This window comes from Cherax quadricarinatus, unplaced genomic scaffold (genome assembly GCF_038502225.1).
Source record: "Cherax quadricarinatus isolate ZL_2023a unplaced genomic scaffold, ASM3850222v1 Contig2666, whole genome shotgun sequence".
NCBI classification, from domain to species: domain Eukaryota; kingdom Metazoa; phylum Arthropoda; class Malacostraca; order Decapoda; family Parastacidae; genus Cherax; species Cherax quadricarinatus.
This window is the reverse complement of record NW_027197692.1, coordinates 23661-41285: the sequence shown is the minus strand read 5'-3', so window position 1 is coordinate 41285 and position 17625 is coordinate 23661. Positions and strand designations below refer to the sequence as shown.

Genomic DNA, 17625 nt, shown 5'->3' with positions numbered 1-17625 from the left:
TTTGTGAAGTAAGTCAGTTGTTGTCAAAAAGTCAATGAGAGTGTCCGGATGAAAGGTGGGTAAATCAGCGAGAATGGAAGGTAAAGAGAGAGCAGCAGAGAGAAGACGACGTTGGAGGTATATTCTGCGTGCTCGTTGATAAAGTGGGCAGTCTAATAGAATGTGGCTAACCGATAATGGAACCTGACAATTCTCACAGAGGAGCAGGGCACCTCTCCATGAGATAACCATGAGTAAGACGAGTATGGCCAATGCGAAGACGGGAGAGAGTAGTCTGCCAACCTCGACACTGGTGACAAGAAGACGGCCAGTAACCTATACCCGGTTTAATAGATTGAAGTCAGTGGAAGCCCCGGTACCTGAAGCGGGTGAGGAAACAGCACCAGCAAGAGGTACAGGGGACTTAGAAATGTCCGAAGAGTGGCCAAAAGACGAGGCGAGGTCAGAACGGGGTGTGGTAACAATAATGGGCCCAGGGGTAGCGGGGTCATGGATCGGGTACTCCATGGTAAGGTTACTTCTTTCTTTTCGTTTTTAAGAAAAAATAGAAGAAAATAAAAATAAAAAAAAGAATAAGAAAAGGGGGGACCGGGGAGGGATAGCTCCTAGGAGGAATGAAAGGGCCAGAAATCTCCCTCGTCACCCAAGAGGACCTCAGCACCGCAAGTAGCACAGATGCAGCATGGAACCCGTGCCATACCCTACCCATCATGCCAGTAAACCAGCAATCCGAGATAGCAACCTCACATCTGCCGAGCTACCTCTGTGGACAAAAGAGAGCGCGGCCGGATATCTGCCACAAAGCATACCTCATTCAGCCACCACCCCCGGAATCCGAAAGGTGGCTTCCAGAGATACACCCATCGCCCGAAAGACACCCAAAGCCACCCTCCAGGATACCAGAGAGGGATCGGGACATCCCCAGGCAATCCAGATTCCACGGCAAACTACGCCACCGCCAAGAACCTCAACGGAATGGGATGGACCCTGGTACCCTTTTCCCTACCCAGGAACTAGCATGCCTGTGGGAAAAATCCCAAAGGCCAAAAAAGGAAGAGCAAAAGGGAGGGGTGGGGAGGAGGAGGAAAGGAAAAAGGGGAGGATAGGGAGGATGGGATAGGGAAGGGGGATTGGGGGTAATTAGGTAACTGTCCATCTCCCTCTTGAAGACAGCCAGGGGTCTTCTCATAATGCCCCTTAGTGCTGGTGGGAGGCTGTTGAACAGTTTTGGGCCCTGGACACTTATTACGTTTTCTCTTAGTGTACCAGTGACGCCCCTACTTTTTACTGGGGGTATGTTGCATTGCCTGCCAAGTCTTTTGCTTTCGTATGGAGTGATTGCTGTGTGCATATTAGGGACCAATCCCTCCAGAATCTTCCAGGTGTAGATTATGATATATCTCTCTCGCCTGCGCTCTAGTGAGTACAAGTCAAGTGCTTCCAGGCGCTCCCAGTAGTTAAGGTGTTTGATGTAACTTATACATGCAGTAAAGGTTCTCTGTACATTCTCTCGTTCTGCAATTTCACCTGCCTTGAATGGGGATGTTAATGTACAGCAGTATTCCAGCCTAGAGTAAGTGATTTAAAAAGGATCATTGGCTATGAAAGATGAGATGAATCATGGAATTGATGAGGGGAAAAAGGTGAGTGGTGCACTTAGGAGTCTGAGGAGACAAAGAACTTTGTCCATGGAAACAAAGAAGGGGATATATGAGAGTATAGTTGTACCAACGCTCTTGTATGGGTGTAAAGCATGGGTGGTGAATGTTGCAACAAGGAGAGGGCTGGAGGCAGTGGAGATGTCATGTTTGAGGACAATGTGTGGTGTGAATATTATGCAGAGAATTAGAAGCTTGGAGATTCAAAGGAGGTGCAGGGTTACTAAAAATATTATCGAGACGGCTAAGAGGGATTGTTGAGATGGTTCGAACATTTAGAGAGAAGAGAGCAAGATGACTTTGAGGGTGTACAAATCTATAGTGGAGGGAAGGTGGGTTAGGGGGTCGTCCTCGCAAAGGTTGGAGGGAGGGGGTAAAGGTGGTTTTGTGTGCGAGGAGCCAAGACATTCAGGGCATCTTAGGAATGGAGGCAAGTGGTTTTTATGACGTGCTGTTGGAGTTTCAGCAACGTAATGTGTATGAAAGAATTCAGAAAAACCAGTTAGCCGGACCTGAGTCCTGGAGGTGGGTTGTACAGTGTCTACACTCCAAAGTACGGGATGGAATATTTGCAGTTTTGGACTGTAGTATCGGCGCCCCTTTGGCAAGACAGTGATGGAGTGAGTGATAGTGAAAGTGTTTCTTCTTTTTGAGCCACCGTCCCTTGGTGGGAAACGGCCGGCTTGTTAATAAAAAAAAGTTTGAGTAGTTATGAGTTATTTGCGGTGGGCAAAGTCAGGGTAATTTTTCAGAGTGGTTGATGATATACCACTGGATAAAATGCTTTGAAATTTCTCATTATTGCAACAGTTTATTAGAGCAAGCACATCTTTGCAAATTTCCTCTTTTCTGACAGAGATTAGTTCCTAGTGCGCACTCTTTACGGGTTTGCCATGCTGGGATTGATGCATGTGTGTCAGATACCATGCTAAAGCCAATATACAAGTGAAAGACACTGTGATAACATTGTTTTCTACATCATAAAATAGCTAGCATATACCACAATTAGTGAATAGTAAGATTCATTGCTTTATCCGTCCTCAGCGCACATGTCGCTGGAACCAGAGGGCCATATGCATATACAACACTAGTCACTGAAATCGTAGTCTTAGTCTTATACACCTTCTGTCACACGCCTTTGTAAATTATTATTGTAGCCTAGCAGTCGACGTCCAGTCTCATCTTGTTAACGTGTCTGGCTGCTGCTGAGTGCTAACTGGTCCTGGTCTAGCCATCAAGTGACTGACTACCTACATACTGACGGTCCCCTCCAGCTCCAGCCAAGTGACTGGCTTAGGTCTTAATAAAACAGCCAACTCTGTCTCAAATTCATCCAGACCACAGAAAACATCGAGTCCAAGCTTCGGGTACATCTTCCAGGAGAGCTGTGCATGTCGACTGGTTAATAAGGCTTGCTTAAAAACAATAAAAAATCTCATTAACTTCTCATGGCACATACCTTCACGCCTTGATTAACGAAGACCTGCAGAAGCAGGCAATATTCCCCATTTCGTCTAAATAATAAACATACCATAATTATTTTTATATACAAATCCCCTCCCAGGCACTATTTAACCCCAATGGGTTTAGTGCTTCTCCATAAATATAATAACAATAATTTACATACAAATCAGACAATATATTAAAACGAAAGTGAATTTAATCTATAATAATGTATTCATACGATAATTTATCCTGAGCTGAAGCAAGACCTTTGAAATTTAATTAATTTTTTTTAAAACATCTCTGAGACAGTAGGTTCCTCACAACTGACTTCGGTTGATGGACACTGTAAGTGGTGACAAGCTAATAGAACTGATGGTTGTAACTGTGGCGGTGGGTGACGTCCGGGAAATACGCTGTGACATCCAGGCCACACCAGCACCCACCTTCTCACCCACACGATGCCGGAAGCTCCGGTTAAACCACACGAACACTACAGGATCCACTATAAAGTGAGAGGAGAACAGTATCCGGAAAATAACATTCATGGTAAACGATTTTTTCCCCTGGAGGTAAAAGACTGGATATGGGAAGCCAAGGAGGAGATTACTGATGAAAACAGCTAACATGGAGCGTGTGGCCTCAACATTGCGGCTGTTGGTGTGCTGGAATACGGAGAGTCGACGATAATTACGATACATCTGCAACCAAATAAAAGTCATTAGTAACTGTGCCACCACATGAGGCAAATGTTAGTTGTTCAAGATCTTAAAAAAAGAGAGAGAGATAAGTATGTAAGGATATAGAGATAAAATCTTGTTTCCTGTTTTTCTATAATACCCGAGAGGCAGCTGACTTGATTATTATAATAAAAAAGACGCGCTAAACCACAAGGGCTATACAACGCTCGCAGCTGACTTGAATCTTGAATTTCTCAGATGCTTAAGTTTTACTGCTCTTTTTCCCCTCACGTTTTAGAGTGTTTAAACTAGGAAAATGCATATAGTTAATGTCCAGGAATTATATTTTAGGGAGGAAGAGAGCGGGAGATCCAAATATACATTAAAATTATGAAAACTTACTATATCTCGTCTTATATTGATTATTCATAATAGATTCCCGACCATATTAATGGTCACATTTAAAAATGTAGCGCAAACTACACATTTATTTAAAGTAACATATTTATGTGTATATCTTACATGTATATCATAGAATGATGCATGTAGCTGCATGATTCATCGGTGATTTGCGATGTAACATGCACTAGACAAACATTGGTGACGTGAGTTATCACATACACTAGACAAACACTTGCGACGTGACAAACATTGGTGACGTGAGTTATCACATACACTAGACAAACACTTGCGACGTGACAAACATTGGTGACGTGAGTTATCACATACACTAGACAAACACTGGCGACGTGACAAACATTGGTGACGTGAGTTATCACATACACTAGACAAACACTGGCGACGTGACAAACATTGGTGACGTGAGTTATCACATACACTAGGCAAACACTGGCGACGTGACAAACATTGGTGACGTGAGTTATCACATACACTAGACAAACACTGGTGACGTGACAAACATTGATGATGTGAGTTATCACATAAACTAGACAAACACTGGCGACGTGACAAACATTGGTGACGTGAGTTATCACATACACTAGACAAACACTGGTGACGTGACAAACGTTGATGATGTGAGTTATCACATACACTAGACAAACACTGGCGACGTGACAAACATTGGTGACGTGAGTTATCACATACACTAGACAAACACTGGCGACGTGACAAACATTGGTGACGTGAGTTATCACATACACTAGACATAAATATTGGTCCTGTGAGTTGTCGCTTAAAATGCACTAACCATAAATAAGACATACTGAGACATATTGACTCATTTTATAAAAGAACAAATATACATTTTATGTTTGAGTACTTAACATAATCAAGACAGATCACATGACAGCTGTCAAATTATCATTGAAAATATATTTAACGCAAACTTGAACTTTAGATTGTTTTTCAGTGATATGCAAGTTGAAAAAAAAAGTCATTTACCATTAGCAATTATCTCTATCAAATTTAATATCTGCGTAACTAGTGACTTTACTTCTAATGTATATTTCCCGTCTTGTTAGATGGGTTTTCATTAGCGTCAGCTAATCAGAAACTTTGTCTTTCTTTTATCACAACAAGGACCCCAATGGAAATAAGTCACTTTGTCTGACTTTTTGGGGTTATCCTAGGTTCTCTACACATATGCTGCTATGTATGATAATTCTATGTAACTGTATTTGTGTATACCTGAATAAACTTACTTACTTACTTACTTACTTACTTATTCGTATGTTCATCCATGCATACAACTGTATCTTCAGAATATTTGGAAAAACCTGTACAAAATAGTCCAGCGGCAGACCTTGAGGATGACTTCCCTGAAGCACATTCACAAGAATTATATTGTATTAGTTCCAGTGCAAAAATGATTGTAGCTCCTGTTCCTAGTTGTGTGATACTTTGAAGTTCTACACCAAGTTTATAGCATTAACAGATGAAGGATCGTTTTGGGTTGTTGTTTCCCATAAGATGCAATGATGTGCCTTGTAAATAAGGCACTCTAATGCTGCCTTATTTGGAGGAGTTTATTGAGTGAAGTTATATATAGTTTTCTGCTGAGTATTCTGTTACGAAAACCTTTTATGGGAATAATCTCGTTGATACTACAGAGGAGACATGACTGTACTTGACACGGGACGTTTGTGAGGGCAGCAGAAGGTCCTCAAACAAATTAGGGTGTAGATTTTAGTGCTTTCTTATAATAATTATTGCAGAAACTTTGTCTTTCTTTTATCACAACAAGATTAACATTTGCAACAATGAGGCCGTCACACAGTGCCTAGTTTTCTAACCGATGCACTTATATCAATCACTGACTTATCATACATTGTCATTTGGATAGAGATATCAAAATTTTGCCTCTTCCACCAACACATAGTACAACTAAAGAAATATATTACTGTTATTTGCATTAACTTGGATTTTTCTATAATCTTGATCAATCAGAAAACTTTGCAGACGATAATGTTTACACGAGTCTCCTCATACCAAGCAAAAATTGCTTGTCTCCAATGAGAGTTATATTATTCGAGGCTCATAATAATCCAGTCAAGTGTTTTTGCTTTCTGTGCACTTTATTATGTCTTCTCTATATGGTAATAATTTTGATATCTAATTTGTAATATGCAGTGCAGTACTTTTCATTTATTTATTTATTTATTTATTTATTTATAATTTGAGCACACTTACAGAGGTACAAAAAAAATACAGATAAGAGCAGCATGCCAAAGCCACTTATACTATGCATAGCATTACGGGCTGGCTTAAAATTAACTTAAGATTAACTAAGCAATGATGAAATCAGTGAAAAACATTAATGTAAACTGATTACTATAAAGCACAAGTGAGTATTACAAAGACAGGTCATATGGTTGCATGCATTGTTGTAAATTCAGTAGAATGGAGTATTCTGTTAGGTAGTGAATTTAAAAAATAATAAAGTTAGATTGGGTTTTAGGTTTAACATTTATGTGATATAATTGTGAGAAACATTTAAGATATACAATTTATAAGGTTCAGTTATTCAGTATTTATTTGGTTTTGGGTGAGTAAGTGATCTTTGAGAAGAGACTTGAATTTATAAACAGGTAGTGTTTCTTTTATATTTACAGGTAATGAATTCCAGATTTTAGGGCCTTTTATGTGCATTGAGTTTTTGCATAGCGTGAGATGGACACGAGGAATATCAAAGAGTGATCTGTGCCTTGTGTTATGGTCATGTGTTCTGTTGAGGTTGGCAAGGAGATGTTTGAGGGGAGGGTTAATATCAGAGTTGAGTGTTCTATGTATGTAATAGGTGCAGTAATAAGTATGGATGTTTTGTATGGTGAGTAGGTTGAGTGTATTGAATATTGGTGGAGTGTGCTGCCTGTAGTGAGAATTTGTTATCATTCTAACTGCAGCCTTTTGTTGGGTAATTAGTGGTCTGAGATGGTTACTTGTTGTTGAGCCCCATGCACAAATTCCATAGGTGAGATAGGGGTAAATAAGAGAGTGATATAGGGCCAGGAGGGCTGACTGTGGAGCATAGTACCGTATCTTCGATAGTATGCCTACAGTCTTGGAAATTTTCTTAGAAATTTGTTGTATATGTGTATGAAATTTGAGTCTATTATCAAGGTGGATTCCTAAGAATTTTCCCTCTGTTAGCTTTGTGATAGGTGATCCGTTTATCATTATGTTAAGAGGGACATCTGTAGCTCTGTTACCAAACTGAATGAAGTAGGTTTTGTCAATGTTTAGTGTAAGTTTGTTAGTACTCATCCAGGTAGATATTTTCTGTAATTCGGTATTTACAGTATTGGCTAGCGTGACTGGGCTCGAGTGGGAGAAGACGTATGTTGTGTCATCAGCAAATAGTGTGGGTTTGAGTAATTGAGAAGCATTTGGTAGGTCATTTATGTATAGGAGAAAGAGAAGAGGGCCAAGGACACTTCCCTGTGGGACACCAACTGTAATTGGTTGTGCAGAAGAGTTTGCCCCATTTGCGTACACATATTGGCTTCTGTTGCTGAGGTATGACTTGAGGTAGTTGAGGGAGTGCCCTCTTATACCATAGTGTGATAATTTTACGTGGAGCAAGTCATGGTCAACTGTATCAAAAGCTTTACGTAAGTCAATGAAGATCCCCAGTGGGACTTCTTTTTTCTCTATTGCAGTGTATATATGTTCTAGCATGTGTATAATAGCATCATTAGTATTTTTATTAGGCCTGAATCCAAATTGGCAGGGGTTGAGTATGTTTTGGGAGATAAGGTAGGAGTAGATTCGTTTATGAATTAATTTTTCGAAGATTTTTGAGAGAGGGTGTAAGTTGGATATTGGCCTATAGTTATTCAACTCTGTTTGGTCTCCTCCTTTGTGGATCGGGGTGACCCTTGCTATTTTGAGTACTGTAGGGAAGGTGGAGGATTCAATGGATTTGTTAAAGAGTGTTGCAATGATTGGTGATAGCACTTGTGACACTTTTTTGTATATAAAGGGTGGTAAGGTATTTAAATCTCCTGCCTTGTTTTTTAGTGCGTTGATAATAAGGGAGACTTCGTATGGGTTAGTCGGAGCTAGGAACAGTGTGTTCGGGTAGTTGCCGGTGAGGTAGTCATTTGGTGGGGTATCTGAGCTTGGGATTTTATTGGCAAGGTTTTGTCCTATAGTGGAGAAGAAATCATTGAGTCTGTTTGCTGTTTCTGTTGGTGGGAGTTGGGGTTCATCTGATTTTGCTAATTTTATTTCGCTATTTCGTGATATCTTTTTTGTTCCCAGAATTTCTGATAGGGTTTTCCAGGTCTTTTTTATATCACCTCGTAAGTTGGATAATCTGTTCTCATAATACAATTTTTTTGCCCTTCTTATCAGGCTGGTTAGGATTGACGAGTAACGTTTTGTTTGGTCTCTGGTTATGTGACCCATTCTGTACTGTTTTTCATATTGGTGTTTTGTATTTATGGATTTGAGAATGCTGGGTGTTAGCCAGGGACTGTTCAGTCTCTTAGCTGTCATCTGCTTAGTTTTTTTAGGGCAGTGCTTGTTATAGAGGTATTGAGTCTTTTTTAGAAAATTATTAATACATTCGTCAATATCTGTATTGATTTCTAGCTCAGTGTGCCAATCAATGTTTGCTAATGCTGTTGTGAAGTTATTAATGGCTGCCTCATTGTGAAGTCTGAAGGTGACTTTAGTAGTGTCTTGGGGTAATTTACCAAGAGTTGTTATGAGGAAAGTAGGGTAGTCAATTTTGAGTTTTGATTAACAGGTTGAAGTATATATCGAAAATTTAAAATAAATGATGATTCCCAGACTCTTATTACTATTTCCTCAGATTTTACCTTTGTTAAAACACCTGGAATGAAAATACCGATAAGCTGAAATTAAGAATGTAACACCATCAACATTACTGTAAACGAAGACAACAATAAATAGAAATGAATAGCAGGTTACACTAGTTATATTTTTTAAAAAGTATAAAGATCTACGGGATTTCCAATAAACTTTCCTTCGATCCATACTCATAAATCACGAGTCAGATTTAAATTATTTACATTGTATATTTATCAGAGCAAATACTGTGTTATGAATATCTTATACAAGATAATTTACTTGAGCGGTATACTGGGAGGAATAACACACACTATAAAATATTATATCTGAAAGTAATGCACTCTAAGCGGTTCAATTTACAGTAGATAAATGGAGTCAGTAAATATTTATAAAATAAAGATAAATAAGAAGATATAAAGTCCTTAGAACATACCCTGGTGACGGAATTATCCGGAGTCATACGCGTCCTAACAGCAGACCAGGTCATTATATTTTATATAGATATAAGGCGCTTTTAGTTCTAAACGGTTATATATATTTGTTCCAGGTCATTGTGTGTATTATATCACTGAATCTGGTTTGACTGATGTCTCAATCCATCAGTCACAGCGTTCGATTTGATGTTATTGTTACCACACAGCATAACAGTCTCGTGGAATAACACTGAACCTGTCTACAGTGAATATTTCTCCAGTTTAGTTGTATTTAAATATACTTAATAATACCACATCGTTTATGCTAGACTGTTTCACACTTATTCTAGATTTGCCAGTCTGACGAAATTAATGCAGAGACTCAATGGAAATCGTAAATGAGCATATCATGCCGCTAAACACTGAATAAATCCAGTCTCACATCTCTGGATCCCGTAACTTCAGATAACCCGATACCACGTAGTGATGTTTTGTAGTCATTTAATACAACCATTTGTAACCCGTTGTGCCGGTTATCTTGGCCTATCTGGATAGTGCTCAACCCCGGGTAATATCTTTTGATCTGACATCTTCCATGTCTCTGCATCTCACATATGAATATATTCCTGATTTACCTAAGCTATTAACAGCTAAAAACGTGACATGGATTTGAACGGATACAGGCAATTGGGCCTTAATAGAAGTTTATTCTATGAAAGTAAACTATTTCATATGCAGAAAGTTTCTCTCCTCTAATTCACTGAAGAACCTTAAATATTAGAGATTTCATGACATGATGTTTTTGACCCTCTCTGGTTAATGTTTGTGGGACGTCAAGGGCTCGTTGTGTGGTTTTTAGGCATCTACAGCGACCTACTAGTGGCTAACTTGTGCAACTGACTTAACTGCTTATAGTCAGGCAAATAATAAACTCACAGTACCGTGACTCACAGTACCGTGACTCACAGTACCGTGACTCACAGTACAGTGACTCACAGTACCGTGACTCACAGTACCGTGACTCGAACAATACACAAATAATCCGCACTTAGGAAACTGATTTTCATGGTGTTTCTGACCGCCTTGGACCATTAACTAGTTTCAATTCAATTCAGTTCAAGTTTATTCTCTATAAGGGTTACAATGTGGGGTTTACAGGTTTTGGGTATTGTGTGGTTTACATGTTATAAAATACTAATTACAGAGGGGGCCACTAGGACACCTAGCATGGCTAGGCATTTCGAGCAGACTTAGATTAATTCTTAACATTAAATCCTTACAGATTATGGTATTAAGGCTAAGTGACTACATCATAATTTGTGAGTTTAGCAATGTGAATGCTTTTGTTTTGGCACAATACAAAGTGTCTATATTGGAGTATCATAGGCAAACTTATGACTAGTTAGGATTTATTATTTTAAGATTAAGATTAGTATTTCTGGGTTTATAGTCAGTGGGTGAATGAGTGTAATTGTGAACCACCAGGTGGTTATCATGTAGTTAGTTGTCGGGGTGTATCAGGGAGATAAGATGTTTTCTAACTGTAGTTTTGAAAGCGATGAATGTGTCTGCAGTTCTAGAGTTTTCAGGTAGGGTGTTCCAGATTTTAGGTCCTTTGAAATACATTGAATTTTTGTAAAGGTTTAGTCGAACACGGGGAATGTCATAGAGATGTTTGTGTCTGGTGTTATGCCTGTGGATCCTGTCACAACTATCAAGAAAGCGTTTTAGGTCAAAGTTAACATTGGAATTTAAGGTCCTGTAGATATAGATTGCACAGTAGTAAGTGTGGATGTTCTGAACAGGGAGTAAGTTAAGATCTATGAAGAGTGGGGGGGGGGGGGTGTTGCCAAGGATGGGATTTAGTGATTATTCTTACTGCGGCTTTTTGTTGGGTTATTATTGGCTTTAAGTGTGTTGCTGCAGTTGAACCCAAGCACAGATAGCATAGGTGAGGTATGGATATATAAGTGAATGGTATAGTGTGGGAAGGGCAGTTTGCGGCACGTAGTATCGTATCTTGGAGAGGATCCCCACCGTTTTGGATACTTTTTTTGACATGTGTTGGATATGGGTGCTGAAATTTAGGTTGTTGTCGAGGTATAGGCCAAGGAATTTGCCCTCATTATGTCTGGCAATTAGAGTGTTGTCGATTTTAATGTTAAGTTGCGCAACACCTGCTCTGCTACCAAACATAATATAGTAGGTTTTGCCAGTGTTAAGTGTAAGTTTATTGGCTGTCATCCAAGTCGATATTTTGAGCAGCTCCTCGTTAACAATGGTGTTGAGGGTGGCAAGATTAGGGTGGGAGATGACATAAGTCGTGTCGTCAGCAAAGAGAATGGGTTTCAGGTGTTGGGATATGTTTGGAAGATCATTGATGTAAATAAGGAAGAGCAGGGGTTCAAGGACACTTCCCTGCGGAACTCCAGTATCAAGTGGCCGTATTGATGAGGCTGTGTCTTTAATGGTGACATACTGATACCTATTAGAAAGGTAGGATTTAAAATATGCAAGCGCATGGCCTCTTATACCATAGTGGTCAAGTTTGTGGAGTAGGATGCCGTGGTCTACTGTGTCAAAAGCTTTTCTTAGGTCAATAAAAATTCCTAGCGGATATTCCTTATTTTCCAATGCTGTGTAAAGCAGGTCTAGCATTTTTATAATTGCATCATTAGTGCTTTTATTTTTCCTGAATTCAAATTGGCAGGGGTTGAGTATGTTTTGTGACGTTATAAATGAATATAGTCTCCTGTGCACGAGTTTCTCGAAGATTTTGGATAGCAATGGTAAGTTTGATATTGGCCTATAGTTGTTTACATCTGTAGGGTCACCACCTTTATGTATTGGTGTAACCCTTGCTGTCTTGAGTAGTGTCGGGAAAGTGCTAGTTTCTAGTGACTTGTTAAAAAGTAATGTAATAGCATGTGAAAGGACATGGGCCGCTCGCTTGTACAATAATGGTGGGACGTGAGACAGATTCCCCGAGTTATTTTTAAGTGACTTTATGATCGCCTCATGACCTGAATTGAGGTTCACAAGACGTTCTGCGTTAAAATGTTGCTATATTTGTGAAAACATAAATGGCTTTCTATTTAGGAAAAAGTAATATCTCAGGAGGGATTTCAATAACAAAGATAACTTAAATAGGCCCATGATAAAACGGCAGAGAGTCCCAAATGCGAGACTTCTCATTCATCACTGAATTCACCAAACTAATCCATTCATTATTTTGTTTTCGCTATTACTCGTCCTGTTAGAACTAACATACTATGCAACCCCACTGTAAATGTTGAATATACTTATATTAACATAGACAAATTGATGATTATTCAATAAAATTTTATAATACATATATTTACCTAAACTATGTTTTAATAAATAGTAATTTCCACACGGTTACAATATGAAATAAATATAACACGTTTAACTTCTATATTTAATACTAGCAAATAAGTCAAATATATTTATGCCCGTATGAAAATATTCCTACACAGAGCATTTTGATTTTTAAAGGGGTGGAGGGAAAGCCAGTGGAAGGCTTCGGTCAGATGACCAAAAGCTCCAGTGGTTTGTCATCATATGACTAAGACCAGCGTCAGGAAACATTTGTCCTATTTCTTGATGAATCTTACCTAACCTAACCACTCGCGTAGCTTGATTGCTAGCGCACTCACACTATGGTCCCTGGGTCGATCCCCGGTACGGCTGGAAACATTAGGTCGTGTTTCCTTACGATACCTGTTGTTCAATGTTAACCCATAAGTAAAATGGGTACCTGGGTGCTAGTGGACTGGTGTGGGTCGCATCCTGGGACAAAATTTACCTAATCTGCCAGAAATGCTCTGCAAAACAAGGGGCTTTCTATAAGATAAGATAAGATTTCGTTCGGATTTTTAACCCCGGAGGGTTAGCCACCCAGGATAACCCAAGAAAGTCAGTGCGTCATCGAGGACTGTCTAACTTATTTCCATTGGGGTCCTTAATCTTGTCCCCCAGGATGCCACCCACACCAGTCGACTAACACCCAGGTACCTATTTGCTGCTAGGTGAACAGGACAACAGGTGTAAGGAAACGTGTCGAATGTTTCCACCCGCCGGGAATCAAACCCGGGCCCTCCGTGTGTGAAGCGGGAGCTTTAGCCACCAGGCCACCGGGCTTAGTCAGCTTAGCCAGTATACCTTGTACATGTACTTGTAGAAATAAAGATTATTATTATATTATTATTATTATTATTATTATTATTATTATTATTATTATTATTATTATTATTATTATTATTATACACCGAAAGGTGCATTTCTCTCATCGTATGTTTACATTAATCCCATTTGTCTGGTGGTGAAAAGGTCACATGCAGCCTTAAAGATCCTAACGTAGTCGATAGGTTTTAAACCCTATTCACCAACCAGCACCGCTGTGTTGTGTGTGTATTTACAGTGAACACATGAGAACATAATAATATTATGACCAGGACAAATATTAGCTTGAGTAGCAAGCTATGGTGACCAGGATGGGCACCATTGTGTTTAGAGTGCAGATCATGAGAGTGTAACATGCCATAATGACCAAAACAACCACTATTGTGTTTAGAGTATACTCACAGTATAAATCATGAGAGCGTAGCATGCTATGGTGACCAGGATGGGCACCATTATATTGAAGACGAACAGAGTCCGGATGCCCCACCACACATGGCGAGGTTTCAGGTACCCGAGCTCCTTAGGCACAATCAAACCCTAAATGAAGACATAATATCTATAGTGTTTTATATTAAATACGTATACTGTACACCGTACAGAAAGTTAAATTTTGGGGCTAGTGACAGTGGGGCAGTTTGTCGAGTGATTATACAGTGTCAAGGGAATCTAACATGTTGCAATATTTCTGGAGTATTTTGTGGAGAAAATTTGGCGAGTTGTGGAGTTAGCCTCATGTGTACTGTGTCAAATTAAGGCGGATGTTTATTGCTTTCGCAGCAACTACGCTAGTCTTATTGTACCAGGACAAGGTTCCTGGCCATGTGATGATAATTCATAACCAAAAATTTGAACAATTTGTTCTGAGTAAAGAGTGTTACCATGGCCAGCCATCAATTCTTTGTTATCGTGTACGTATTTCGTACTTATCAAATTATAAATTTTTGGCACCCAGTTGGTTACTCTCTTATCCTTCACTTCCGGCTTTCTCAGCCGTGACCTGGCACTCACACTGCTAGTAATTATTGATGCCTTGGCATTCTTTTAATGTTTATTTATGTTGATGATGGCATTTACAAGTTTTCCTATCCTAGCACTCACGGAATCGAACATATCACTTGTCTTCCCAATTCGTTCAATTCGTAACATAAATTTAGGATTTGCACAAAGAAAAGGTGCGATAAACTTACCAGTGTTGTGACGATGCAGTAGAGAGTGATTGACACAACAACAGCCACGGCTCTCTTCAGTCCCACACTATGTCTCAGCGGCGACCATGTTGCCATCATTCTGCTGATACGTTTATCAGTAGATTCAGTAAACGAAGTCGTGTTGAAGTAGAATGATGGATGTTATGAGAAATATATATATATACCCAGCAAATATGAATTATGAAGATAAGTGAGATATTACTAAATATCTTTTGTATATATCAATACGGATTACAGCTGTATGTGAGCATTGCAAACTCTGGATTTCGTCAGTCACAATAAAGCACTGTAGATTTTATCATAAGATAAGATAAGATTTCGTTCGGATTTTTAACCCCGGAGGGTTAGCCACCCAGGATAACCCAAGAAAGTCAGTGCGTCATCGAGGACTGTCTAACTTATTTCCATTGGGGTCCTTAATCTTGTCCCCCAGGATGCGACCCACACCAGTCGACTAACACCCAGGTACCTATTTGCTGCTAGGTGAACAGGACAACAGGTGTAAGGAAACGTGTCGGAATGTTTCCACCCGCCGGGAATCGAACCCGGGCCCTCCGTGTGTGAAGCGGGAGCTTTAGCCACCAGGTCACCGGGGCACCATTTACCCTACGTTTGCTTCTGCAAAGAGTTAAAGCTTGGAGAGTAGCAGTAGTGTTTCAGGCTAGTACTACCATTTGACTCAAGGTAACTCCATCATGGCGAAGTTCCCGTGGCCGGAATGTCTGGATATAGATCCTAACTTGCCTACAGCAACTATTACTTTCACAAATTTCATCAAGGAGGGTAGAGACAATGCCCTTGATCAATTCATAACCCTAGTAAATAGTGTATCACCATTTGATTAAGAATTCCTTCATAAATTCTAATGGCTGTCTGTAAAATTCCATGTAAAACTTGCAATAAGGTTGACGTTGGGAAAACTGGAAAATGTCTTGAACTAAAATTAAAACATAAATCTAGCATTATAACTGGCAAGAGTCTAATGCTCTGTTTATTCACGTGAGAGATTTTAACTACCCAATTAATTTTCAAAAGGCCGAGAAATTTGTACAAAGCCTCTCCATGGCTGAGCGAAATGTAATAGAATCAAGCGTCATTAAAAAATAACATTAATTGCAATGTAAATGCCAGTTCAGGATTGCATAAAATAGATTCATTTATAATGAATAGTATCTGTAACAATTATAAACTAGGTTGACAAAATTGTCATTTGCCTAACATGCAACTCTTAAACTTTACAGGTGACCCGAGTTACACTTCACAACATTCCAATGTTCAGTAAGTAGAGTCATGCATGAGATTACATGCGAGGTCATATCTCAGCTTTATAAGTCTTCCATTGTCCTATTATTTTTATTGTTCCTTGATAATGTGAAAAATCACGAAATTATTTGGAATATTACTGTTTTGTACTGTGGCTATTTTGCATGATATTATGATGTTTTCTTCCAGTTTGCTCCCCTTTTTTTGTACTGTCTTACCTCAAGAAGGACACTGCAGCGATTGAGATCTGTTCCATCTGAGCTAGGATTAAATATATGATACCCACTACTGGCCGGATAGAGCTGTTGAAGCTGACATCGTCACAGGTGAGGATGGCATTGAAGGTGTGTGCCACAGCGGGTCTGGTCAACAGACAGAGCACCAAGAGGGGCACGAACATACTACACATCAGCACCTTCACTGCTGGCTTAGTGTTGGTGCACGTCACCACACACCACACTGCTACACCGTTACCTGCAACATTACAAACAACTCATGTAATAAGCTAAAACGTACAAAGTATGCAAAATTTTCAGAAATTACGGTTTGTGTTTAATGGAGTTTATTTGATCTAAATTTACAGTTCAATTAAGGTAAATGTTAGGTAATAATTTGTACCCCGACCTTCCGTGATCTTATCCTAGTCAACAGATTTATTCTACTGTTATGTATACTACATTTCTCAGACAAAACAAGACCTGACAGAAACTGCATGTTATACAAGATGACGGATGCTTTATGTAACTGACACAGAAGTTCAATGTGTATTTTTATCCCTTCAAGAATCTTGTTACTGATGAGGCTTTGATACTTTTCAAAGGTTGACTGTTATTCCAACAGTATGTACCAGGCAAGAGGAAACACTTTGGTATGAAGCTGTTTGTGTTGTGTCATTGTGTAACTGATCTTATTTGGATGTAACTGTTAGGTAAGACACATATGCAACAGTTAGGTATCTTTATTTCGATACCTAACTGTTGCATATGTGTCTTACCTAACAATCTGTCGGTATTTTATACCATTTTAATGTTCATTCTGTCGGATGTAACTGTGTACACAGGAAGCATAACACTGAAAGATACTTGGAAGTTATTGAGTATTTCGAGTAATGTCGTGAGAGCAATGATGGAACAATAGCTGGCTGATTGAGCGTGAACGTGCCAAATGTGTCTGGTACAATGCATGGAACACGTCAACATATGCTCAGGTTCTACGCAGGCATTGGTACCTTTAATTTTTTTTACATCAAACTCAAAATTTGCCACCAAACCTGCCATAAATATCGTCAGACAAGAAATAATTAACAACAACAAAAAAAAAAAAAACGTCTGAACAGAACTCTCTAAAGCCCTTCTAAACCGAATTAAAATATAAACACCAGCAGTAACTAAAACTGAAGAATGAACTAATGCTGAAACTGCAGTAGGTGAAGTTTTTGTAGCGGTCAATCAAGCTGAAAACGGAATTTGGGCTCTGT

The 17625-nt window shown here is 39.3% G+C and overlaps 1 protein-coding gene across 2 annotated transcripts; it reads right to left on the bottom strand.

The window, feature by feature from the left end:
• Window positions 1-3316: 3316 nt before the first annotated feature.
• LOC128685995 (rhodopsin-like) lies at window positions 3317-16617 on the bottom strand. Of its 2 annotated transcripts, none has more exons than XM_053772628.2 (4): window positions 16367-16617; window positions 14865-14967; window positions 14080-14214; window positions 3317-3802 (listed from the first exon to the last, which is right to left on the bottom strand). In XM_053772628.2, exons 1-4 carry the CDS (start codon window positions 16555-16557, stop codon window positions 3422-3424), a joined length of 810 nt encoding a protein of 269 aa, XP_053628603.1. In that variant the 5' UTR covers window positions 16558-16617; the 3' UTR covers window positions 3317-3421. The 2 variants fall into 2 exon arrangements, with proteins under 2 accessions (XP_053628603.1, XP_053628604.1); XM_053772629.2 differs by having other exon boundaries at window positions 14865-14964.
• Window positions 16618-17625: the final 1008 nt, after the last annotated feature.